The following is a 27,524-nucleotide window of genomic DNA, read 5'->3' on the forward strand; positions in this document are numbered from 1 at the left end:
ATCTCCTTTTGCAAATGTCTCATTATCACTGACTGACTGAGAACGGTGGCCATATTCTCCAGTACAGAGCCCCACTTGTATCTACTACCGCCTCACTCCAGTCTTTTCTGTATTTTCCCTTCTGCTTTCATTTCGGCTCACCATTTTGCTGGAGGCGAGTCATTTTTCTCCCGAATTGTGAGTTCTGGTGTAATAATTGAATTTATATTCTGGAATGAAATAAAGAGTATTAAAGAGACAAGCACCAGACCTCAGAGGGCGATTACAATGTTCTTCAAGCACTTTATTGTCTTCTTGTATTCCTTATATTTCATTTTAAATAACAGGAGCAAAGACAAAACCTGATTTATTTCGACACCCTCCCCCCCGTATTAACACGTACCTTCCAGGCACTTAGGATTATTAAATATAACCCCGGTGGTCAGTATACAGCAAACCAGACAGACATCTCTAGACAGACTTTAAAACAAGGCAGCTATTTAGTGCTTATTGTCTTTCTCTCTCTATATATTTATATATATATACATGTATATATATATATTTATACTGTATTAAGAAAAAAAACTAATTAGATTAATGCTAACGTTGTAGCATATATTACTCAAAACATTGCAACAGTGCAATGAATAAAAGAAACACAGATTGATTCCCCTCCTGCACGCCACAAAAGTTGAAAAGGTCCATTTATTATGGAGGGGAAAGGGAGGAGGGTGTTTGAGGTCCGAAGATCACAGCCGTTCTTACAATTATAAAAAATAAAATAAAATAAAACAAAACAAGAATAACCTGAACTAGAAACTGCAAACAAATTAAAAGAACAGAAATTAAGAAGAAAAAAACATTTGTAGGATCAAAAATGAAGGTCCCACAAATGCAGGAATGTCGAGAAAATTAAAAAAAACAACAAAAAAACGTGTCACCTCTTGGTGGACACTGGACAAACCTGAGGGAACGGGGAAGACAAATGGACACAGAAGGGAAGAGAAAGACCACCCCTGACTCTTCAGCTCGTTCAAACGTAGCTGACGACAGGACAAGTCTGAGGACTTTCCGATGCCCACGTCCTCGATCGACTCAATGGCACAACTGAATCTCAGGAGGTGACACCCATTGGGGGGCCAAGTTAGTCATTGTGGTGCTTTTATTGTTAAGAGTCTGAACATTTAAGGGGCAGTCAAATATTGACTTTCCACTATGGAATGCCAGCCCCCAAACCTAAACTCAATGTCTTGGGGGGGTCACATCTCGCTTGCAAAATACCCTACCTGTCTGCTTCAAGATCTAAAGGAGACCAAGAACACAGTGCCTCTTAGAATGAGCACCCTGCCTAAAGAGTGCACATCATGGCCACGAATGGTGGTCCCCAAAGCAACTCCTTCAATAGAAGGACTCCAGGAAGTGATAACCACACAATTCCCAGCTGAGCTCAAAACATTTTGGTACAGTTAGCTCTAGGCCATAAAGACTAAACAGGCATCAAAGGTGTCATGGACAACTGGGCAACCTGGGCCAGTAAAGAAGCTTAAAGGTGGCCAGAAAATACGGCTCTGATCTGGAAGTGAAGCCTGCATCACGACCAAGGAGATATGAACTGAAAATGTGAGACTCTGATAATCTGCAATTGTCAGTGAAATCAAAATCAAAGCCTGTGATCTTTACAAGAATGGTGGTCTTGGATGACCCAAATATGGCAGGGAGAAGCATTTCTCATGAGGTTATTTTTGAACGAAGGACCCTTATTATTGTAGAAAATGTGAATCCCTGGGTGCCACGGGATGATCCAATAATAGTTAAATATCTCGTGTTCGAACTGCGTCTCTCATATTCGCTTTGAAAAACAATGTAAGTTTTTGTGACGCAAATACTTTGTTTAAAGGAGAAACATAACTATAGGAAAATGAACAGGATGCCATCTGGTGCATAGTAAGCATAAGGAATCACCCCACAACTCATCTTCTTAAAGGAATATTCCACCCGAAAATTATTATTTTTTTAATTTTGTAGTGACGACTGGGAGAAAAAGTTTAATTTCATGTCATCATGGAAAACACAGACAAAAAAGTTTCTGACATAATGGGGTTGATGGTGAGCAAGGGCGTAGAACAAGAAACAGTATCAAAATCTCCATGAAACCCACGTGTCACGTCATCCATTCCAAACACATCTATTTTTATTAAAATATTATTAAATAAACCATTTCTGGAAAACACTCTTTGAGAACTAAAAATGGAACGCACTTATCCGCAGTCGAGTACTGTATCTGAATTGAAGATCAACCCCCTTCTCATTCATTGGCCAGTTTGCAGCCCACTATTTACATATTCGGTAGGAAGGATTGCACTTTACGTGATAGCAATGAAAATGTTTGCATTGAAAGAAGAGTACAATTAAAGATTAAAAGTTAAAGAAAATTATGTAAAAACATTATCAGGAAGAGAATGTGCCTCGGACTTCTGCGTATCTGAGATGCTGCCACAGACAGGAGGTTGAAATGCACATTCACAGACTGCTGCTAAATAATCCCACGGTGTGCCTGTTGTGGATTCGATTTGAATATAATTGTAACAATGGGAAGACAATCTTTAATTCAAATGCTCGTCTGCATTTGAGCGATCCAGTTACATTCATGAAAGCGGTTTCCAGAGGTGTTTTATTTAACGATATTTTAGTAAAAATGCAAGCTTGGGACATTATGAGTGTGCGACTGGATGACTTCTCGTGAGGTTTATGCAACATGAGTAACACGAGATTTTTTAAAGGACATTTTTGATATTGTGTGTTGTTATCCAGTATTGGTCACGATGGCCCAGGGGTCCTCAGTTTACAGTTCTGGAAGTCTGCTCTGAGTCCAGATTTTTATTCCAAGCATTTTTGGAATTAGAAGTCAGGCCTAGCAGATAATGAAACTTGGTATTTAATTCTATGGCTTGTTTGTGCTTTCATTCTTCCAAGTCAAATCTTTTATCACATTGTAGATTTTTCATTTTCTCAGAACATTATGTGTATATTTTCTGGTCCAGGACAAATTTGTAGCTCTTAGTTCTTCCCTTCTCGTTCATTTTTTTGAAATCATTGTAATAATTCAAACACTTCATGACGCATATACACTGCTTTATGTTAGCTGCTGCTGGCTCTTTTGTCATTCGCACCTCATTATTAACTGATGGCTGTTTACGAAAACAGGACACAACTAAAACCTCAATACAGCCGTTAAAAATTGAAATAGGCGATTAAGGGTTTAGAATTGCAACAAGCCAGTTAACTAAAACTTAACTCAAAAACAAACTGCTTTAGTTGTAAATAAATGGGTTCAAATTAAAGATTGGGTTAAATCCAAAACCTGCAGCTATTGTGGACCTCCAGGACCAACGTTGAGTACCCCGCCAAAGATGTCTATTACATCAGAAACTTTGTTATTGTTATCTCCGTTCTGCATGAAAACAAGAAATTAAAACTTTCTCTGCCATCACTACAAACTTCATGGGGTAGGTGACACGTAAATAAATATCCTTTCGGTTGAGTGCAGTCAGGCAGAACCTTAGTGCCTACCGCAGCTCGTCCACTTTAGGATCAATCGTCGGTTCTTGTTCTTAAGGCCCCGCTGTGGCTCAGACACAAAAGACCTCGTCATTCAAGAAGATGTTTTAACTTCGCGTTCATCGTTTACACTTGACTCACATTTAATGTTTTAGGAGTCAGATAACGTAAAAATTCTTTGAGCTACTTAATATAGTTTTGACATTATGGTGATGTTATTTAACAGTTACTTATCTTCTAGAGCTAGGTAAAATTTTATTAATGTTACTTTTTTGCTTAATGATTGTTTTGAACGGGCGCTGCCATTTCAGAGTTACATTATAACGACATGATGCTCCATCGCTGGCAATGCGGCTCCCGAAAGTCATGAATGCTGACATCACTAACATGACGCTTTAAATGTTGACAATGTGTGTTTTACGATGTCGAAGATTGCTTATCGCTATTAAAACAACAAATTCTCTTTGTCTGTTTTTTTGACATTTTCTTTCGATTATTCAACAACATTCTGGTCTTGTCGAAAATATTTTACAGATTTGGCTAGTTACAGGTCTTTGCTGTGCCCTAGTAGTTTTCAGATTGCATAACATTATTGATTTTTTATTATTTCTCTATTTTTTGTCAATTATTTGGTGACAGCCTCACCTCGCTGTTTTTACGTGGTTACTTTTCTGAATGCTACCATTTTGTGTTCTTGGTTGGTATGATGCCGTCATATTTTACCGTCTTCTACACCATTTCTGAGGTTTTCCTTACTTGTCAATTTTGGATTTGTCATTAGGGTTTGTATCTCGCATTTCGAGGGGTGTGGCCTACACAGTCGCGATCTCCAGTTCATCGTACGACGGTATACAAGGCCAGCTGGTTAAGCATTTTCTTATCCGATCTGAAGAAATAATACCCTAAAAGCAAAACTGTGTGTCTCTCTTGGGTTTGACTTTGATTTTATATTTTGCCTGGGTTTCAGTCGCTACTTTTATTGTAATTTGTTTTGCTTTTATGCATATCTCACAGGTCACCTGTCTCTTGCATAGTCCTGACAGATGCTGCATGGTGGCTAGTCACCAACGCCATATGACCTGGGACATTATGGCTGTCATGTTATAAAAGATATTTGCATGCAAAGTTGCACAAACTTTGAAGGAAAAACTTTTTAAAAAATTCTCGATTCAAATAAAACAAGTTTTAGAGAATGGTTTTCTGGTTTTGATCTCAACTTTGTTCTCACCCTTTGGCTTTAGTTCTCTTTAGTATTTTCCCCCAAAAACGATTGCTTAATTGATCTCTGCCACTCAGTTCCCATTTAAACTGATTAGATTTTCATTGTGTATTTTAACTTTATTGCTGCCATATCTTTCACTGCACGGAAGTGCCATTAAAGAAGTGTAAAGCTAAAACGACCACAATATGAAGGTGATATTATTAAAAATGTAGAGATTCAATTTCGATATCCACTCTAGGCAGTGCCCATGGAGAACTGAGAGAAGAATCAGGCCTTCACCTACCCAGATCAGCCAACTCAAGCTAGCGACCCTGTGATATTAAAGCGTTACATTCGTGTTACTCAGCTTCTTCAGAAGCACAACGTCATGTAAAAGGGGAATCGTCTGTGTCCGTTTTTGTGACTGCTTTGTATGGTTTGACTTTCATCCATCATCACCACTTCTCACTGAGCGATGCCGTAAGGAGACTCAACAATGCTGCCCGTTCTTCACAGGGACACATCTCGTCAATAATAAGGGGTGCCACAGAGCTAAACAGGAGGAGTGCTGGCATACTGGGTGTCACAAGCCTCTTTTTCACCAATTCAAGTATTTTCCCAATGGGGTACCATACTAGCTATCTGAAACGTCACATCGCTTAAGCCTTGAAAGAATAAACCTTGGCATCAGACTTGACCCTGGGTACCAGGAATGGGACACCGTCGACAAGAGCAGGCATGGAAATGAACTAGCTTAGGGTGATGTTCACACGTGACAGGACTCAAGAAGCTAGGCACACCTGAGGCACCAAGGAAAGGGTACCATATGTTGGCAGATGCCAACCTTCCTAAACTCCAAGCTAAAAAAACAAAACATAAAAAATAAATATAAAAAAAAATCCTTTTCTTTTTGAACGGCTTGATATGCCACTTAAATATTTGGTCCTTAGGATTTCAGCAATTAATTGGCATGCTTAGAAGGCAGATCTGAAGTTTTTTTGTAAGCAGTGTTTCAATTTTATTTGCAGAAAACAAATACTCTCAACACCGGACTCCGGGTGCTTCTGCGGCAAGTGTTTCTTTTTTTTTTTTTCCTGTGACTGTAATTTTGTGTTTTGTCAGAAAAGATAAAACGCTGAGCAAGCGCTCCTCGTCCAGCTTTGTTCACATATGCAGTGCATCTTGGAATTTGGTGCTTGTGTACCGCGCGTGAAATCCTTTTTTATTGATGGTGTCATCGGAGTGAAAGCGGATCATTATGGAATCCCCAGCTGAGTAGATTTCTTCTGGTGGCTGAAATTACAAAAAAAGAAAAAGAAAGTAACAACTGTTTTAATATGATGGAGAAATGACATTTGGCTCCCTCAGGTTCTCAGTGCCTTTTCACATTTACAATGAAATTTATAATTGTCAGAAAACATCTAGTCTGGCATATATATACAGTTGTTACATTCTGTCGGCCTGGTTTAGAAATCTTAACGTTGGCAACAAAAATAAAATAAATCAAATTGTGAAAAAGTAAAACCACAAGATCTCAACAGTCAAACCTGACAGAGCGGTTTAATAAGCAAGTGCTACGGAAAGCACAGTGAGCTCTCTCAGACCGGACTCAACTGCTCCATTCATAATTCCACTTATTGTCATTGGGTCACAGGTTCAAGCTTCCAAGGATAAAAAACAATCAGTTCAAATGCTCCTTCATCACAAAAGTTATTCATCTTCTAAAGAGGTTTAACTTTAATAAACTTCCACAGACTTAAATCATGAGAAAAGGAGATAACATTTGTATTGACCGTTAAGTCAGGTCTTACTGCTGGTTCTATGAATAACATTTATGATCTAATGTTATCAAGTCAAGTTGGGAAGCATGCACTGGTACAGCTCATTGCTGCACCCACCACATGACAAAACAGCTTGGGATCCCGGTTGGCAACCCCCCACCAGGCAGACACCCTGTCCAGTCCCACCTTCCACAAATGATTACATGGGCTACCCCTTGGCCTGGTCCAGCCATGTGGGTCCCCAACAACGAGGATCTTACGAGCTGAAACACCCTTGGGAAATCGTGCCAAATGGCCATAGTGCCATGACTGACGCTCCCTCACAATGCAGGTAATGTGCCCCATTCGGGACTCCATGAGCAACACAAAGTCAAACCAGCAGTACCCAAGGATCCTCCGGAGAGACACAGTACCAAAGGAGTCCAATCTTCATCTCAGGTCTATGTCTCACAACCATATATCAAGACAGGAAGCACCAGGACTCTAACAACTTGGACCTTTTGCAGAGATATCAGGAGTGCCATAGACCCCTTTCCAGAGACCGCATGACCCCACCATGCACTCCCAATCTGTCTACTGACTTCATAGGAAGAGTCACCAGAGGTCTAATGTTATACTACCAGTAATGTTTGCTGTTAGATTTTTATATATGTGTACATGTGCAAAGTTTGAATTTTATGTCGTGTGGCTCTGAGGCTAGGGATCTGCACCGGTAATTGGAATGTTGCCAGTATGAATCCCGTAAATACCAGTCAGCCATTGAGCAAGGCCCTTAACCTGTAATTGCTCTATCCTGGGTGTGACGTTAGCCTGCATCCAGTCCTGCAAGATGGAGAACCAACTTGGGGGTTAGTGGCAGGACTGGCACTCCAGTCACTGTAAAAAACCTCACACTGTTCCACTCCATTCGAGCTACTGAGGTGCTGAGGTGTCATCCATTGCACGGCTGTGGTCGGGTCCTAATTTGGGATCCTGATGTGGTTTGTCGTGTGGTGGGTGCAGCAACGCGCTGTATCACTGCCTGCTCCAAACCTCTCCTCTCGTGTTCTTTGTTGATGTGTTTTTAATCATATGTCGTGGACTCACAGTAAATCCTGTTGACAAAAGCCACATTTCTCTTTCAGGACAATAAAATAAGCACTATATAACAATTCTTATGTGATGGTCAGAATTTTATTCCTACTACAAGTTCATTTTTTTATATTTAGAATTTTTTATATTTAGAATATTTTGTAAATTCTGTGCTAATTTTCATTCTATTTTATTATTTTCCTATGAGTATTGTTTTGTTGATTTTTTATCTTTTGTTACTCTTGTGGTGGATTGCCGGCACTTTGCTCCGGCCCTCACCCCCAGGCCGCCAGGAGGAGCTCTCCCGACAGCATGATCATGCCCCGAGTTCCAGCAGGGCATCATGGACTATGTAGTGTTTATACACAGCCCTGCTGGATACCTTGGGGGCCACCAGACGTCGCTGTAGGGGGGCTCGTAGGCTCTTATGTGCCCTATGACCCGGGAGTGCATCACGGTCACGTGACAGGAAGAAACGACGTGCTCCCGGGTTGAAGAAAAGGACTATTTACCCTGACCCGGAAGGAATAAGGACTTGTGGACTGTTGGACAGGAACACCTCCGGGTCAGGGAGTATAGAAGGACCATGAGAACTCGTAGACAATGAGATGAGCTAGGTGGTAGGAGGGCAACGCGTCTGGGAGTGGAGGATTGTGATTATTGTTACTGGATTATTGTGAATTTATGAATAGTGTGGAGTGGAGGGTGCTTGGTACACATTATTATTATAATAAAAAGAATAATTGTGACACTTTTACCAGGTGTTTGGCGTGGACGCCTGGAGAGACCGGTAGAGGAGCAATACCTTCCAAGGACCTCGAGAGGGCAGCCACCCTGGTCTGTGTGGGGACAATGGAAGCCAAGCTTGGAAGCTCATCCCTGTTGGGGCCCGTGGTCACTGCCATTGGCCGCCCAGACTGTTATGGAGACCTGAAAGGAAGAAGAAGAGTCCAGGTATGCCCGGAGTGCTTCCGGGTGCAAGAGCAGCACTTCTGCCACACCAGGAAGTGCTGCCAGAAGAAGATCAGGAAGCACCTGGAGCACATCTGGGTGACATATAAAAGAGGCCACCTCACTTCACTCGGGAGCCGGAGTTGGGTGGAAGAGGACGGAGCTTGCGTGTGAGGAGTAGAGACGGCAGAAGAGAAAGAGCGTTATTATTGGTGATTTGCACACTGTGTTATTGTGTGGTGCAATAAACGCGTGTGTTTTGGGACATTCTGTGTCTGCCTGTTTGTGTCTGGGACCGAATTTCCACAGCTGCTTATACAAGTCCAATGATAACCTTAAAATTGTGATAGAAATCCTAAACATTCCATCATTTTCATGTAAGTTGTCAACATTATTAGTAATAACACTAGGAGTGTCCATTGAGCAGAAGTGAGGTGCAGACAAGCTACATGACACCAAAGTAGCAGGATAAAGATAACAGCACCACTGAAAACATGCACCAAAGAGGATCAGCATTCTCTCATCTGCTTTTTGAGCATTGAAGGAACGAAACTTATCAAAGTTCATCAGCGAATGATGGTTCAGTATGGTGATGCATGTCTGTCACTCACTACAACATGACAGTGCTCAGCTCAGCCTGTGTAACAATTTGGGACCTGCACTTCCAATGTCTTCCGTATCTGCTATACTTGCCAGACTTTGGCCTAAGTGATTACCACTCAAAGAAGCGACGGGAGGAAAAACATTCAGGAGAGACGAAGAGGTGCAGCAGGTGGTGCATGAGTGGCTGTGGACGTGACCAAAAGACTTATTTTTAATGGAATCCATGCACTTTGTAAGCTCTGGAGGTTAGGGTCATGGAGATTATGCAGAAAAACTATTCAGTTGTATGACACATTTGCTGCAATAAATTATGAAAAAAAAAAGTTTTAAGGTTTTCATTTGACTCTTCCTCGTATTTTGGGCATGTGTAATAGTGCTGTATCTTAAATATAAAAGGCTGTGTAATATGCAAGGGCTATAGCAGGGATTTGGAGCATTTTATTCAAGTCTACATAATCAAGTATATAAAGAATAAAATATAGTTGCCCTAGGACCCTACCACCACGAAACAGCCCCCATTTGGATTTTTCACTGCAAAGTACTTGCGTTGATTTTTTGGTTTGGGTTTTGGCTTTTTAAGGATTTTGATTTTCGGGATTACAGTCTGGCTCTGTTTTATGTTTGCCATTTTGATGATTTCCTTTTTGTTTTGATTTTTGTTAATATTTATTGAATATATTTGTTGTATTTCAGCCATGGTCCCCCCTAGTAGGGTTCAAATATTTACTATATCACTTTTTTGTTATTTTTTACATTAACATTGTCTATCATGTGGTTTCTTTATATTTAGGTATCAAAATTAAGCTAGTAGGGGGCACATACCTTGTGGTCTAAATGTGGATGCCAGTCCCCCAGTGCAGTGAATGGGATGCTATGGTGTAAGAATAGCGCTGTCTTTTAGATGAGATGTATAACTGAGGTCCTAATTCTCTGTAGTCATAAAAGATCCCAAGGCATCCTTTATAAAGAGTCAGGAGTATCCCAATGTCCAGGCTAAATTGCCCCCTACAGCCTAGTCATTCTGTCCCCCTAGCCAACCCCAATCTCCAATTGGTTAATCATCTCTCACCTCTTTATCACCTAACAGCTAATATGTGGTGAGCGCACTGGCGCAAAATGGCAACCATCACATCATCCAGATGGATGCTGCACAATAGTGGCGGTTGAAGTGGCTTCCCACTCATTATGAAAAGGTGCTACGAGTAGTGAGAAAAGCTATATTTAAATGTAAAGAATTATTATAATCTACTGCTATGTTCTGTGTATCTTGTGGGTGGCTTCCCACGAGATGGGGCCACCTGCCCATCTTCACAAAAGTCTGCCCTCAGCCCCATAAAGGCTGAGAAAAGCCCACAGTCAACTGCGGTTCATTGAATGCACTAGGTGGTTGGTGAATTCCCTTGTGTTTAGTGCTCTTTTGATTATGCTTGTGATTACTGGATTTTTGACCTCTGGTTTATCTGTTTTGAAGGCATTAACTTCTGTGCCCCTGTGCTCATTGGAAGTTATTTTTGTTTAATAGAGTTTTCTGCGAAAAGTAATCTTTTTATTTACAGTACTAGCGACTGGGAGCCCGATCGAATCGGGCTAAAAATTCTATGTTTGTGAAATCCATACTTTCTCTGCAAAGAATTACTTGTTTTTTAAAGTCCTTGAAATGATTTTGTTATCGTGGCACTGATTTGTACTTAAAATAGACCTCTTCGGCCGATGTAATGAAGAGCTTCCTGTTTACACGGGGCTGCGAGACATGAACCACAGCTCTTCAGCGCACCTCATTTGATTTTTTCCGGCAAACAATTTATGACTGTAATCAGAGTCGGAGTAATAATTATGTTGGCGTAGTCATTTTAAATCTGAGATTTAAACAATGACCGTTGTTAATACCCAACCGTCATTACTCACTTTGCCAGTAGATGTCAGAAGGACGGATGCCAAAACCAAACTGCCCAAAGATAGATTTCGACATACCAAGCAATTGGTGATATGTTCTAAATTACTTACGGATCCAGAGCTGTCGAAGGGTTTAAGTCAGTCAGCGATGTTAGTTCTGGAAAGTACGCCCCACCAAACCAACTTTCTGAAAACCAACCAAACTTACTGTTATCTGCTCGAACCAACATCGACTTACTATACTCGGCCGTCCAGCGGTGTCACTGAAGCATTCGAACATTCTTAGCCAATCATGCAATACTGCGTCCGCGTTTGCCACGTTATGTTCTAATTACAGAGGCAGAGTCCCATTGCATGGTTCTAGCTTGTATTGAGTCGAGGTATTGACGCGAACACCATACATACGGATAGTATCAAATTATACAGTGCATCCTGAAAGCATTCACAGCGTATCACTTTTTCCACATTTTGGTATGTTACAGCCTTATTCCAAAATGGATTAAATTCATTTTTTTCCTCAGAATTCTACACACAACACCCCATAATGACAATGTGAAAAAAGTTTGCTTGAGGTTTTTGCAAATTTATTAAAAATAAAAAATTGAGAAAGCACATGTACATAAGTATTCACAGCCTTTGCCATGAAGCTCCAGATTGAGCTCAGGTGCATCCTGTTTCCCCTGATCATCCTTGAGATGTTTCTGCAGCTTAATTGGAGTCCACCTGTGGTAAATTCAGTTGATGTGACATGATTTGGAAAGGCACACACCTGTCTATAGAAGGTCCCACAGTTGACAGTTCATGTCAGAGCACAAACCAAGCATGAAGTCAAAGGAATTGTCTGTAGACCTCCGAGACAGGATTGTCTCGAGGCACAAATCTGGGGAAGGTTGCAGAAAAATTTCTGCTGCTTTGAAGATCCCAATGAGCACAGTGGCCTCCATCATCCAGAAGTGGAAGAAGTTCGAAACCACCAGGACTCTTCCTAGAGCTGGCCGGACATCTAAACTGAGTGATCCGGGCAGAAAGGCCTTAGTCAGAGAGGTGACCAAGAACCCGATGGTCACTCTGTCAGAGCTCCAGAGGTCCTCTGTGGAGAAAGGAGAACCTTCCAGAAGGACAACCATCTCTGCAGCAATCCACCAATCAGGCCTGTATGGTAGAGTGGCCAGACAGAAGCCACTCCTTAGTAAAAGGCACATGGCAGCCCGACTGGAGTTTGCCAAAAGGCACCTGAAGGACTCTCAGACCATGAGAAACAAAATTCTCTGGTCTGATGAGACAAAGATTGAACTCTTTGGTGTGAATGCCAGGCGTCACATTTGGAGGAAATAAGGCACTGCTCATCACCAGGCCAATACCATCCCTACAGTGAAGCATGGTGGTGGCAGCATCATGTTGTGGGGACGTTTTTTAGCGGCAGGAACTGGGAGACTAGTCAGGATAAAGGGAAAGATGACTGCAGCAATGTACAGAAACATCCTGGATGAAAACCTGCTCCAGAGCGCTCTTGACCTCTGACTGGGGAGACGGTTCATCTTTCAGCAGGACAACGACCCTAAGCACGCAGCCAAGATATCAAAGGAGTGGCTTCAGGACAACTCTGTGAATGTCCTTGAGTGGCCCAGTCAGAGCCCAGACTTGAATCCGATTGAACATCTCTGGAGAGATCTTAGAATGGCTGTGCACCGACGCTTCCCATCCAACCTGATGGAGCTTGAGAGGTGCTGCAAAGAGGAATGGGCGAAACTGGCCAAGGATAGGTGTGCCAAGCTTGTGGCATCATATTCAAAAAGACTTGAGGCTGTAATTGCTGCCAAAGGTGCATCGACAAAGTATTGAGCAAAGGCTGTGAATACTTATGTACATGGGATTTCTCAGTTTTTATTTTTAATAAATTTGCAAAAACCTCAAGTAAATGTTTTTTACATTGTCATTATGGGGTGTTGTGTGTAGAATTCTGAGGAAAAAATGAATTTAATCCATTTTGGAATAAGGCTGTAACATAAAAAAATGTGGAAAAAGTGATGCGCTGTGAATACTTTCCGGATGCACTGTATATAAGGATAAAGATTTCATATTTTTTCTTTTCCTGACTAGACAAGGTTTGATGGTTTTCCTTTCCTTCCTCTAGCGATCATTCCAGTGATTTTAGGACTCTGTGTTCTTTGAAACTCTCAAATTCCTAGAAATATTTAGTTGTTAAATCTTAAAATATTAAAGAACTTTATTTTTTTTTTTTATTTTGAACTAGAGGTTTCAGTGTTCCTTTCTTCCTTGTTGAGTTTTGGAAGCAGAAGCCTTTACCCCTGCTACTTTTGTATGGGGTAAAGCTTGCTTTATTTTATTTTATTATTATTTGTTTTTACTAGACATCAAAATTTGGAGGACTAAGCCTCAGCCTGAGTTTGGTAGCCAAGCAGATTACAGCAGTAGCGAGTCGTAAGAGTAAAGATTGAGACTCAAATAAAGCATTTATTCTTTTACAACGTTATGTTTGCAGGGCAGATGAGATTTGGAGTGACCAAGAGAATGACATGAAATCAAAACAGGTCAGAACTCGGAGTTCAAAGAAAACCTTGAGTCAAGGCCAAAACAAAGAGCAAGAAATAAATCAAGGATGTAAACAAAAGGTCGATACACAAACAAATGAAGCACCAAGCTCAGAGGACACGTCCATAACAACCATTGCGGATGCCCAACAGCTCGGTGAAATGCCCTATTGCCCTTGACAGAATAACTCTGACCACATAAGCTGTGTCAGCTGTGTCTGATATTATTGTAGTACAGAGGTCGAAAACAGTAACACTGGGGACTTGTTATATGCAGAGAAGATCAAGCAATTATGGGACATTCCTATGAGCACGGCCCTTTAAGTGGATGCCAGTTTAGCATAAAATATGTCCAGAAGGCCAACAGATGTCACTGTGTCTTGGTAGCCCTGGGAGACTGAAAGAAAAATCGAGACCTCCCAGTGTCCACTTCCTTATGATCTAAAAATAAAAATGTCTTTGGTTTGCTGGCCCATCTGTTGTGGTAATGTATTAGTTTGGGGTATACGTATACACACATTATAACCTGAGCTTTGAAGGATTACATGTCAATCTACTTTATCTTATTCTGAGCATCACGTAGCGAGGCTGATAATCTGCAAGCTTCCACGGCACTAGCAATATTAGCTAAGCAGTAAGATGAATGATTCTGGCTGCATTAATAACATGAATAGGTAGTACTCAAGATAGAGAAGGTAGGTAGTGCTAGAAGGGGATGTGGACAAAGCTGGCACCCTTAACCAATTTTAAATAGATTTCTAGATTTTCTCTCCCACTGTCACCTTCTTCTAATGACCAGACCACTGACACCATTCCTAATACATCAGCAACTCCGACTAAATCAACTGGATTGACTCATGACAAGTTCACCTCTGAGCATAAGTGTGTGCTGTCCATAACTGAAGATCAAGTGAGGAGACAATTGAGAAAGCTACACACAGGAAAAACTGTGGGACCAGATGGAGTTAGCCCTCGAGTTCTTAAGGCCTGTACTGATCAACTTTGTGGTGACCTCTGTCACCTGTTCAGTCTGTCCCTAAGGTTCAGAAAATGTCACTGCTATGGAGAACATCCTGCATTGTTCCTGTTTCAAAGAAGGCACTTAATGACTGCAGACCAGCGGCACTTATATCTCACATCATGAAGACCTTTGAGTGGCTCATACTGATCTTGGACTATATGAGTCTTCTTGTAGTGGACCACCTGGACCAACTGCAGTTTGCCTATCAGACAAAGATTGTATTGGAATGGAAGATACAATCATCTATCTGCTCTTCAAGGAGCACAGTGGGTCCAGGTGGTCTACCACAAGAAGACTCATACAGTCCAAGATCAGGACCAGCCTCTCGAAATTCTTCATGAAGTGAAATGTAAGTGCCACTGGTCTGTAGTCATTAGGTGAAGAGGCGCCTGCCTTCTTTGAAACAGGAACATGTTTTCCACAGTAGTGGCACTTTAGGTTATGCCCCCTCTACTACGCTTCATTTAAACATTGTCACACACGTGCACATGGGAGGCAGCTAAAGGGCTCAGGAGAAGGAAATTCCTGGTCAGACTAGGGGGTGGCAGAGTGCAGTAATCCTTTCTCTTATCTCCTCATAGAACAAATACGGGAAATTCCGCCTGGCTGTCAGGATGATGTCGCCTTCAGTTCCAGCCCAGAAGATGTCACTTCTGGTTCCGCCCCAGAAGAGCCCACCTCCTAATGACATCATTTCCACATCCCAAGAAGTCACAGCCCGATGACCTCATTTCTGGTTCTGGTCCCAAGATTCCTCCTCTTTCTGCTTTTCAAATATATATCCACCATGTCTCCTAACCTGTTCAGTTCTGTTGTGGACTCTTGTCTGTAAAGACCTCTGCATCAACCTTTTTTGCAATTCAGCAGCCAATTCTCAATTACTGTATATGGGAGGTTGCCCCAAACCTCTTTATTGTGTCAAGGATTGATTACCACCACATTTAAACAAAAATGGAACTCCACCCACACCAGAGCTTTCAGATTATTTATGAAAGTACACTAAAACAGCCAATAAAGCATAAATCTTAGCCGTTCATCTACACTGGGCATACACACATTGGCAGAAAAATCCTTCATGGGATGCTAACACCACCATCCACATGATTTACCTAAAAACTATAGCGATTGGTATATTACTTGCCTTTTGCACATGTATGCAGCATTCAAATTGTACAAAACACAATTCAGATAATACAAGTGAAAGGTAACCAATCAGGGAAGAAGATGTTCTAATGAGAAGGATACAATCAGGGAAGGGCCATGTAACAGGCACAAACCAATCACAGTGCGGTTAGAGACTGTGTTTTCAAAAGTCTACGTTTTCACCCATCCACAAATTTTTGGAAATGTATGGATGACCCTGTAGAGTGTTTTCAAAAGTCTCTGTTTTCTCGGTTTAAAAGTGCTGGGGTAGTGTGGACCAAAGATGGAAACAGAGACTAATGTCTGCGTTTTTAAACAAAAACGTAATAGCCTGGAAGTAGCTTTAGTTCTGAATCAAAGCATGAAGAATCTCTGCTAGCTTCTCTAAACACTAACTAAACACTCTAAAAAGCGGATAGCAACACAAAAGCCCCATTTCTCCCTTTTCCCCAAGGTACATTTATTTTCATATTTTTAGCAGTTACTGTTGAAGTGATCTCTCAGGATCACACATAAGTCAAAGGTTGGGATCTAATGCTGCATTCACAAGCTAAAAAAAAAATAGAAAATAAGAGTTTCTCTGTGGGGACATTTAATGTGAACGGCTTTCGAAGTGGTAACTCAGTGAGAAAATTAGCAGAGTTGTGGTCGACTTTTCAACTCATTCAATAACATATAAAAATATTTGTGTTTAGTTAGCTTTTTATATATACAGAAAAATGAGAGCTTAACCTTAGATGCTTTTTGCAAATACCAAGAAGCAAAGCAACAGCGACCCAGCTACCCTGCATTTCTCCAAAAATGCCCACTGGCAATTATTGGGAAGGAAACAAAATGGGAACGTGACGCATCACAAGAGGTATCTCCGAAAACTCCCAATCAAGTGCAATGTGAGCTGACCTCGTTGTGCTTTACCATCAAAGGCTGTCACTAGTGGGGATACCCAGTTAACGTTAACTCACCAATGGCCAACTGGACACCTACCCCTGAGCCACAGAAACGGCCCAGCCTTGGCGCGCTGCTGTCATAACCATCGTAGATTTCCATGAAGTCGTATCCACAGTCAGACTCTTCCTCGATTTCAAATGTCTGAAAGATAAGTTCCACACCGTAGCCATCCTCAGCAGTTATCACCCAGTCACAGTTGGACTGTCCAGGGTAGTTGTTATCTCCAAACTGCGTGTGAGAGTATAGATCCTTGGTTCTAATCTCTGCTTTCATTCGTCCACCGCATTCTGAAAAAAAAGAAACAGCAGCAGCACATATATCTTTTCTTAAATAAATTGCTCTTTATTGAGCACCACCTCTGAGAAGGACCATGATTGCAATTTCTGAAATCTTAAATTTGGTTACTTTTGGGTTTCTGGGACAACAGTTGTGTGTCAGGACAGCATCGATCTCGATTCCCTATTTGTGTTATATTTTGGATCAATCCATCAGTCCAGGGATGCGCCCATTCCAGCTAGGATCGGACATGAGGCAGAAACAATCCCTGGACGGGGCATCAGCATGTTGTTTCTCCTCCTCTTTCGTCCAATCAGATTGCCCAGAGGGACAGGACACACGTTTATTTCTTTGTATTTACTGTTTTGAACAGTTGTGGAGGACTACCGGCTTTCCATGCTGGTCCTCACCCCCAGGCCGCTAGGAGGAGCTCTCCCGACAGCAGGATCATGCCCCGAGGTCCAGCAGGGCCTCATGGACTTTGTAGTATTTTTACACAGCCCTGCTGGATACCTTGGGGGCCACCAGGAGTCGCTGTGGGGGGACTTATGGGCTCTGTCGTGCCTTATGACCCGGGAGTACGTCACGGTCACGTGACAGGAAGGAACGATGTGCTCCCAGGGTGAAGAAAAGGACTGTTTGCCCTGACCCGGAAGGAATAAGGAACTGTGGTCTGTTGGGACAGGAACACCTCCGGGTAAGGGGCTATAAAAGGGCGGTGCCTCGCTCCAGACAATGAGCTGAGCTGGGTGGTAGGAGGGCAACGCGTCTGGGAGTGGAGGATTGTGATTATTGTTGTAATATTATTGGAGTATTTGGGAGTGGAGAGTGCTTTGTGCACAAATATTATTATAATAAATAATTATTGGACTTTTACCTGGTGTCTGACGTGGTGTCTGAGGGTGCAAGGGTGCGAGCAAGCACTCAATCTGTCACACAGTTTATAGTTTATCTCCTAGTGTTCAGTTTCTTTATTCAAGAATAATGTTTTTGATGTATTTCTTTGTGCAAATTGAATTAATTAAGAAAACAATTTAAAGTATATCTACTTATTTACTGAGTTTTAGAAGAGTGTTTTGTGGATTTGCCCTTCTCTTTTGGGATTTCATGAGTGCCTCACAAAACTAGAGGGAGAAATCAGCAGTAGCCCAAGGATGTCGGTTTTACCTGTTCCTCTTATCGTGGTTTACTGTCCCACGTAGGACAAATTCGATGTCTACAATTACATTTCCATCCATTAAAATTCTAATTAGAAATATTATTAATTACATTTTAAACAGTCAAAATTTGAATTTAGGATATTTAAGCATGTTTTCGATATATTTAATTGAAGTGTCTCTATACAATATACACAACTGTACCTTCAGGAGCTATGCAGTAATAAAAAGAAAAATATATACATATTTTTTGTTCCACTAGCAATAAGACAAAGCCCAGAATGTTATTCCATAAAAGATCAAATAAGTGATCAGCTCACCACCTCTCCTTCCAACAATCACCTCCACTACCAATATGAATGTGCAGGCAGAAGGCCCTAGTGTCTGCTTGGGTGTTTTATATTTCGGCACAACTTAATGCCAGGATGCAGCCACTAACGACAGAGTGCAACTAAACACACCCACCCTACTTTTACAGGCAAGTCCACTCTTCACTATTTTGTGTCTTCTGAGCTATAAACAGGTAACCAAAGGAAATTATACTGACAAACAGTGCGTCAGTGATGTGGCTCATCACAGGCACTTTAAAGGTATCTGATGGTCCAGTTCTGAAGAGTCAAAATGCAATTAAAGGGGTCTCTAAATGAAAGCTCCATAGAAGGGCAAGAAAATGTCACTCTGTTTTCACTAACACTTTCAAGGCGGGTGTCGACAAGAGTCAACAGATAAAGAATTGAAGGCTAACACCAAAAAAAATACCTAGAATGTATCATACTCTTTTATCCAATAGGTGGCAGCAAAGACCAAGCGATAAAGATGTGTTTGCCATTCATTTTCATTACATCATGGCATCAAATGCCGCTCTCGTCAAAAGAAATGCTCTGCCAGAGATGTGTTGTGTATTGTCAATGACTCAGATACTGCACTGTCAGACGATGAGTTTGAGTAACAATGACAGTGCTGCTGAAAAACTGTTTTGTTAGTTATATGTTTTTCACAATCTGGGTAATAAAAAAGTGCTCGGTGAAACCAAAAAAAAAAAAAAAATGAAGCCTGCAAAGAGTTAATAAAACCGGACTTACAGATAAATCTACGTACATAATTAGAATTTTGACTAGTTTTAGAAATTGGCACGAGACATTCATTGTTATAATGACTTCCCCTACATTACATATCCTATCAACTTTAAATCCACTTTAAAATAACTCAAAAAATGTTTCATGGTTTCTTGAAGGCCCGCTTTATTAATTCCAACATTATGTGTGAGGCTGGCTACAAAACAGGATGTCAGTTTAGCTTCATTTGTCTGGAGTGTTTAACAGAAAGCATTAGTATGCCAGTCCAATTTTTATCCTACTACTATCTTTTTATTTAAAATCCAATCAATAAGCGACACTGCTCATACTGGGATGGCATAAAAAAATTGTAATGGATTTCATGCATGGGCAGGCATCCCTGCCAGGATGGACTGAGGTTCCTTATCTGGCAAGGAGACCAATGTAACGGAGGGACTGGGGGAGACTCCGACATGCCAGATGGCAGCTTTCCCAGCCTTCGGTATCCATTCAGACACCCGCAGGGTATGTTGGGACTGTAGTACCATGGGGCAGCCCTATTAGGTTCCATGGGACCCAGCAGGTAGTGCTGCGTAAACCCCTACTTTATGGGACTTTATTGATGCTTCCTGCGGGCGAAGCCCTGGCACCGGAAGTACTCTCAGATAAAAGGAGCCATTCTGCCTAATCCACTTGATTTGGATTTGGATGGAAAAAGGACAAAGTTCACCTGGGAGGAGTGGAGGAGGCAGAGGAGGAGAGAAGAGAAAATGAAATTGCATTGTATTATGATTGTACAACTGGCAAAAGTGCTTGAATTTGAACCCAGAACTTGTATCTGTGTGGTTGTGTCTGGGGGTTTAATGTTCTGTGACACCTCTTACAGGTCACAAAAGTCAGAACCATCTTACTCTTTCTATGAAGATACATCCATCCATCATCCAACCCGCTATATCCTAACAACAGGGTCACGGGGGTCTCAGCCGACATAGGGCGCAAGGCAGGAAACAAACCCCGGGCAGGGCACCAGCCCACCGAAAGTATTAAGATACACTACATCATTAATATCATTTGCTAATCCTTCCTGCTTTACTTCCGTCCCAAAATCCGTTTAAAAAGTTGGTGTACCTGTACTGTGCTTCGCCTGAAATCCTTTCCTTTGTACTGAGGCATCGGAGTAAAATCTAAGGAACATCTTATTGGATGAAGAGATGACCGGGTCCGGTTTCTTATTACCACAGAAGCGTCCGAGGATAGGTGACTTGCTGTTGGGGCCATCGTACAACTCCAAGTGGTCATAAGCGCATTCTTGATGCTGTTCCACCTCAAAGTCATTGAAGACCTGCAGGAGGAACACAAGCAGCTGAGTGAAACACATCATGCAGGATATGCAGGATCTCAAAGTAGTTGGGCCAATGGCATTTCTGTGCTATTTACCTAAATGATCACCTTGAAATGTTCTTTAGAAAATAAAACATTGGCTGTACAGAAAACCCCTCAGACACAGTGCTGACTGTGAAAGGCACAAACTAAAAGACCAACTGATGTTCAGAGCGGAGTCAAGCTGCATTAGCTAGTGTTGCTGAATCAGTTTCAGTTGCCCAGAGGGGACTGGGCGGTCTCGTGGTCTGGAACCCCTACAGATTTTATTTTTTTTCTCCAGCCTTTGGAGTTTTTTGTTTGTTTTTTCTGTCCACCCTGGCCATCGGACCTTAATTATTCTATGTTAATTAATGTTGACTTATGTTTATTTTTTATTGTGTCTTCTATTTTTCTATTCTTCATTTTGTAAAGCACTTTGAGCTACATGTATGAAAATGTGCTATATAAATAAATGTTGTTGTTGTTGTTTCTGCCCAGATCTATGTTGGCTTTCTGACTGGTGACTCTAAGCCGGCTTTAAATCAGAAAGTCTGGGTTTATGTGTGAGTGTGCATAGGGGTGGGCTGCCTTCTACAATACTGTAGTAGATTCTTGTATTGCATTGATGTGGCCTGAATGGACGCTGGCTCCCATGAGCTTGCAATGAAGAAAAAAAAAATCATAGTTTCAAAAATAAATGGATGAATGATTTCTTCTCACTGCAGTGGCAGACCTACATTTTTGGGACCCTGAAGTTTGAACTGTTAAGGGGGTCCCTTTACAACCAGCAACAAGTTCTGGTCTGGGTAGCCCACGATACGCTAGATAGCATATTCATAAACCATTCAGGTACTCGCGAGGCATGCTGGGAACTGTAATACTGTGGGGTGCTGTAGGGATTCGTAAAACTTACTTTCTGGGACTTCTGATTGACGCAGAAGTGCTTTCTGGGGGCAATGTTCATAGAAACAATAGGCTAAGGCTAATGATTTATTACTTATTTTACTATTCTAAATATACAGTAACATTTATTTGTGAGTAGGGGTAATCAAAATATTTTATCCTTATATTTATCCTTGTCTAGATCAGCATCACATTGAAAAGGCAATCACAATGCTAATATTAATTATGTTAGCATTGCGTTTGTCATTTCAATGGCTCCTCTTTATTGTTGCGACATGCCGTCTCAAGCCGTCTACTGTTAGTATCTACCAAATCTTTACTGCATTGATCTTGGGGTGACATCTGGCAGGCTGAGCCAAAGTGCATCAAGTTCAAAATTCAAGCCGTGTATGACGTCCTACCAGCCCAGTAAATCTGCAACAAGAGTGCATCTCCAGTATGTCCTCTCTGCACCAGAAAGGGCAAACTGGAGCACATTCCTCCGTAAGGACCGCTACTGCTGGCAACACTACCACGTACTCAAAAAGCAATGGCTATCAAAAGGGTCATCCACAGCCAGAGAGACATCACCTTTGTCAGGGCGGAGCAGCAGCCTCAGTCACAGCCTGCCTGCTCACTTCGGTGTTGGACTGGGAGCTGCAAATAGATTTGGGCAGGCAGCTCAAGTTCCTGGACCATGTTACACCAACTTCTTTGAGGCCAGAGGGGGTGTTAGCATTTGCCTCTTTAAAGCAGGTGTTCATAATGGAGCTGGCAGTCCCTTGGAAGGACCACATTGAAGAAGCTAATAAACAAAAGCCGTCCAAGATCCATTAGCTGGTGGGGCAGTGCCAGAGTGCTTGTTGTGAGCTCACTGAGATGGGGTGTAGAGGCTTTGCTGGCCGCTCATTATGCAAGGTCTACACCCTGCGTGGCATCACAGGAGCTGCAAAAAGTCCACCTTAGAGGCTGCAGAGAGGGTGTCAGGTGACATTGGATCAGGAGGTCAAAACATGGGCTAATGCTGCAGGGGCACAAGTCAGGGCCTGATCAACCCTGGCAGGGTCAGCTGAGCGAGGGGAGTGTGTGATGTTGAGAGACCCAAAATACTTTATGACCTCAGAAGCATCACTAATGATGTGTCTCAACGCATCCTAAGATGTATTGTTAAACTAACTAACTGATTAAACAGGTACCTAGGTAAAATTATTATTATTTATTGTAATAGTGTAACATAATAATAATAAAAAATAATTCATTACATTTATATAGCACTTTTCAAGGTACTCGAAGCACTTCACATAGTGAGTGTGGAGCCACTTCAACCACCACTAACATGCAGCATCCACCAGCCATTTTGCACCAGTATGCCCACCACAGATTAGCTGTTAGGTGGTAAAGGGGTGAGAAATAGTCAGTCACAGACAGGGGATGATTAGGGGGCCAGAATAACCAGGTCGTGGTGGAAAATGTATCCAGGACATTGGGGTACACCCTGCTCTTTACGAAGGATGCCCAGGGATCTTTTATGACCATAGAGAGTCAGGACATCAGTTTTTACATCTCATCCAAAGGATGGTGCCATTTTTACAGCATTGTGTCCCCGTCACTGCACTGGGGCATTGGGATCAACATTCAGAGCACAGGGTAAGCACTCCCTACTGGCCTAATTCAGATACCTAAATATAAAGAAACCACTGACTGACAATGTTAATATAAAAAAATAACAAAACAATGATATAATAAACATTTGAACCCTAGTCGGGGGTAACCATGGCTAAAACACAACAAATATATTCAAAAAACATCCCCTATCACTGCACTGAGGCATTGGCAGCCACGTTTAGACCACAGGGTAAGCGCTCCCTGCTGGCCTCACCAGAACCTCTTCCAGCAGCAACCCAAGCTTTCCTAGATGGCCTCCCATTCAAGTACTGGCAAAGCTTGAGCAGGCTTAGCTTCAGGTGGATGACCTCTTCTGAAGTGTACGTGGTATGGCTGCTCCATATTTTAAAGTATTATTAGATTATTCATGTACAGTAAATAAAAGGTACCCCTGTGTTAGGATATAACAGGTTGGATAATGACTGACTGACTGAAATGTAAAATGTCTTTTACAATGGCCGCAAGTAACAAAATATGTTTTCATTTTTTTGATTACAGCTAGCCTAAAATAGATATTTAAAAAAAATATTTCTGTCATAAATGTTAACAGTGTTTTATACTACAGTATTATAATTATTTTATGTTAAATATATTTAGAATGAAACGTCCTTAATTTGAATGTTTTTTCGTTTACAACTAGCCTACATGATACTTTACAGCCCTTTTAATTTTTATTTTAACTATTTTTTTGTACTGAATTACACCCTATTATTATTATTATTTTTTAAAACCCCTTCTGTTATAGAAGATACCCCCGATTTGTAGGCAATGTGGAGTAAAGTCTCTTCTGGGGCCCCTCCAGGATTAGGGCTCCTGCAGTTTAAGCTCCATTAGTTTCACAGTAGATCCGCCACTGCATTATTGACCACCATTATGAAAGGTGCCTTACAAAATAATGACGAACTAATTTGCAAGGTTGTGGTACATGCTAATAGAGCAAGTATTTCCTGGCTGGACTGGCTGGTGGGCACTTTGCATGTTCTCTCGTTGTTTTCCTTTGCAAGACTGTAGTGAACCAACACTCAAAAGCTTGCTATAAAGTGTTTCAGAAATCCTAAACTTTAAATACTGACAGTTGCCCGTTCTGGCCCTGAACAGACTGCTGCAGAGATGGGCTATGGTTCCCCTTGTACCTCTAGTGCAATATGAGTGTTCAGAAAATGAATGTGAACTTTACAAAGTATTCTGGGAGACAAAATATAAAATAGAGAATTATTGTGGCATGTGACATGTTAAGATGATGCTGACCGTAAACAACACTATACAGTGGAACCTCGGGTCACGACCGTAATTCGTTCCAAAACTCTGGTCGTAACCCGATTTGGTCGTGAACCAAAGTAATTTCCCCCATAGGATTGTATGTAAATACAATTAAGCCGCTCCAGACCGTACGAACTGTATGTAAATATATATATATTTTTAAGCACAAATATAGTTAATTATACCATAGAATGCACAGCATAATAGTAAACTAAATGTAAAAACATTGAATAACACTAAGAAAACCTTGAACAGAGAAAACTAACACTGCAAGAGTTCGCGCTATAGCGCTACGAACCACTCGCTAAAAACACTTTATTTTAATGAGTTTTACGCACAGGGGAAAAAAATGAACATTTGAAAAATCCTTAATTTAATAAACCACCAAAAAAAGAAACATTGCAACAATGCACACTACGAACTGATCGCTGTAAACAGAAGTGAAGTGGGGATTAAAATCCAATAGAAAAAAGTCTTCATTAAATACAATGAGGTTAAAACAATGCTCGAAGCAGTCTCTTTAAAAACAAGTCCGGTGCGTTCTTTAACTGCCTTCTTGGCCTTATGCGGCCAGCTCTCTCTCTCACTCACTCTCTCGTGTATGTGTGTGTGTTTGTGTGTCTCTCTCCCTCTCTCGTGTGTGTCTGTTGCGCTCGTTGGCTCGCTGCACAGGGAGAGACTGAACACGTGCAGAATCATCAGCGCGCACAAACCGAAAGGGAAACTGGCTTGTTCGTATACCAAGTGTGTGGTCGTCAACAGATGCAAAAGTTTGGCGACCTTTATGGTCGTAAACCGATTTGTATGTGTTCTGAGACGTTCGTGAACTGAAGTTGCACTGTATAAGGAAACACTAAACATGACACACTTTGATATAGTACTGACCAAAAAAAAACAAAAACATGCAGAATAAAGATGTGCTGCTGTGGAAATCATTTTCAAAAACGTCTCACCATGAAAGACATTAAGAAAAAAAAAAAAAAATTCACCACTTTGTAAAACATTCTGAAATAAAGTTTGAAGGGCATCTACCAAAGGTAAATAAATAGCTTTCAATGGGACTCGCTGAGCTCTTCAGCCCCTTTAACTTCACGTCTGCATTCCCCTTTATCTTTATATCTGACCTGCAGACTTAACATCACACACACACCTGAAGGAGACCTAACAAGCCAGCATTTTGTACTTCTAATGTTTTTGAATAACTTTCACTTATCTTTTAATTTTGAGACTGCGTTGGCTCACAGAGGAGTATCCTCATGTCTATGGACGGCTCATAGACAACACTTCAGACTTCACAAGTTTGAATCTTCACACACATAGCTAGCATTTAGCATAAAGCTACACAACATGCAAAAGTGAATGCAGTGAATATAAAGATAGTAATAAACACACGCCGGAAACTCCAACTTAGACCACCCGACTAGGGTTCTGAGCGCAGTTTAAAACAACCTGGAGTGCAAAACCTAAAGTTAAAGAAAAACTAATTTCTTCATTTGTTAATTCCAGATGGGAAATTGTCTTTTTGTATGAAATTTGGGGGTCACAGCGCTGGGGCAGCCATTGTACAGCTCCCCTGGAGCAATTTTCAGGTTAAGTATCCAATTCCCAGAGTCCCTCAGTCATTTTCTAACCTGCTTAGTCCTGAACAGGGTTGCGGGGGTCTGCTGGAGGCTATCCTAGCTAGCACAGGGTTCAAGGTCGGAACAAACTCTGGACAGGGTGCCAATCCATACCAGGGCAATTCCCAGACTGTTTATTCAAGGAAGGCTTTTCTCCTTAAATGTGTTATTTAATTCAAAAAAGAGTTACTTAAGCCTACAGGTATATACTTCAAGAAGGCCCATGCTATCTACACCCCTCTGCACATCGTGGGCTCTACAGCGAAATTGGTTGAGAGCACCAAATTCCTGGGTGTGCACCTGGCAGCTGACCGTAATAGCTAAGAAGGAGCAGCAGGTGCACAATTCTCAAAACATTCAACATGGGGCGCCATTGAGTGTGTTCTGATCAGCTCTGTCACTGACTGGTTTGGGAACTGCAGTTGGAAACGGATAGTGCATACGGCAGAAGCAATCACTGGGACCTCTCTACCCTCCATTAAAGACTTCTTTATAAAGTGTTTCATTGACAAAGCCTACTGTATTGTGAAGGACCACTCCCACCCCTCCCAGGGTCTCTTTGTTTTATTTACATGTGGCAGAAGGTTCGGTTTCATCCAATCCAGTTCTGCCAGGCTCTGTAACAGCTTGTACAGCTTGGCTGACCAGACCCTGAACTCTGTGCTGCCCTCCTGTCCTCAGATCTGGCCAAGTTGTGAATTTATAGACATATTTTTGTTACACTTGTCACTACTGTTGCTGTTGTCATCATTTATTCATTACTACCTATTCACTTACCTATTATTTATTATTTTCTTTATCTATTTATTGCAGGGTATAGTCCTTTACCTGTCTTGCACTTGTCCTATGTAGTTATGGATATGCTACACTGCAGTCCTGGGGAACGTTTTTATGTGTCGCTGTACACAGCAATGTGGTATATGGACAATGTGATGATGAAGCCACTTGACTTGACTTTACAACAAGAATTTAAGCATGCAAAGTACTTGCATACTTGTCCAATATCATGACTTGGAAAACAAGACTTGCTGTTACAAGTAGTGTACAATAAAGATCGACTGCTTTGCAATGTTAGGTGCCATTGATAAGGGTTTAAGTCATAGCAACTTGATGAATTACAAATCAAAAAAGAAGTTGGTTTTGTGCTAATCCAGCGAAGTCTTCCAGTGCCATCTCCATGTTTTTTGTCAACATGTCCAGCCATCTGGTTGCAGGTCGCTATCTTCACTTGGTTCCTTCGATCTTTCCAAACATGATGTCCTTCACCAATGATCTCTCTTTTTAAAATAAGACAGTTGTAACTTCATCATTTGGTCTTTGAGCAACATAGCCGGCTTGATCTCTTTTTTAAAATCGTTTTTTTTTTACTTCTTTTGGAGGTCCACGTCACGCAGAGAATCCTTTTCCAGCACCAAACTTTAAATGTGTCAAACTTCTTTCTGTCCTGTTTCTTTAGTGTCCAGCTTTCATATTTATAATTGAAAATTGAGAAAATGAGTTTGTGGACAAGTCTGAGCTTTGTTTTGAGTGTTATTTCCTTTCCTTGG

General features: G+C 41.4%; 1 protein-coding gene across 2 annotated transcripts in view; it reads right to left on the minus strand.

The window, feature by feature from the left end:
• Positions 1–257: 257 nt before the first annotated feature.
• Positions 258–27,524, minus strand: part of LOC120515924 (tolloid-like protein 2) — a 361,663-nt gene continuing 334,396 nt past the window's right edge. For both annotated transcript variants that reach the window (XM_039737306.1, XM_039737298.1), the window contains 3 exons: positions 20,318–20,531; positions 16,738–16,988; positions 258–6,031 (listed from right to left, as the gene is read on the minus strand). In XM_039737306.1, the coding sequence (XP_039593240.1) occupies positions 5,903–6,031; positions 16,738–16,988; positions 20,318–20,531 (594 nt within the window). In that variant the 3' untranslated portion in view covers positions 258–5,902. The remainder of the gene's footprint in view (positions 6,032–16,737; positions 16,989–20,317; positions 20,532–27,524) is intronic.

Source organism: Polypterus senegalus, chromosome 1 (genome assembly GCF_016835505.1).
Source record: "Polypterus senegalus isolate Bchr_013 chromosome 1, ASM1683550v1, whole genome shotgun sequence".
Lineage (NCBI taxonomy): Eukaryota > Metazoa > Chordata > Cladistia > Polypteriformes > Polypteridae > Polypterus > Polypterus senegalus.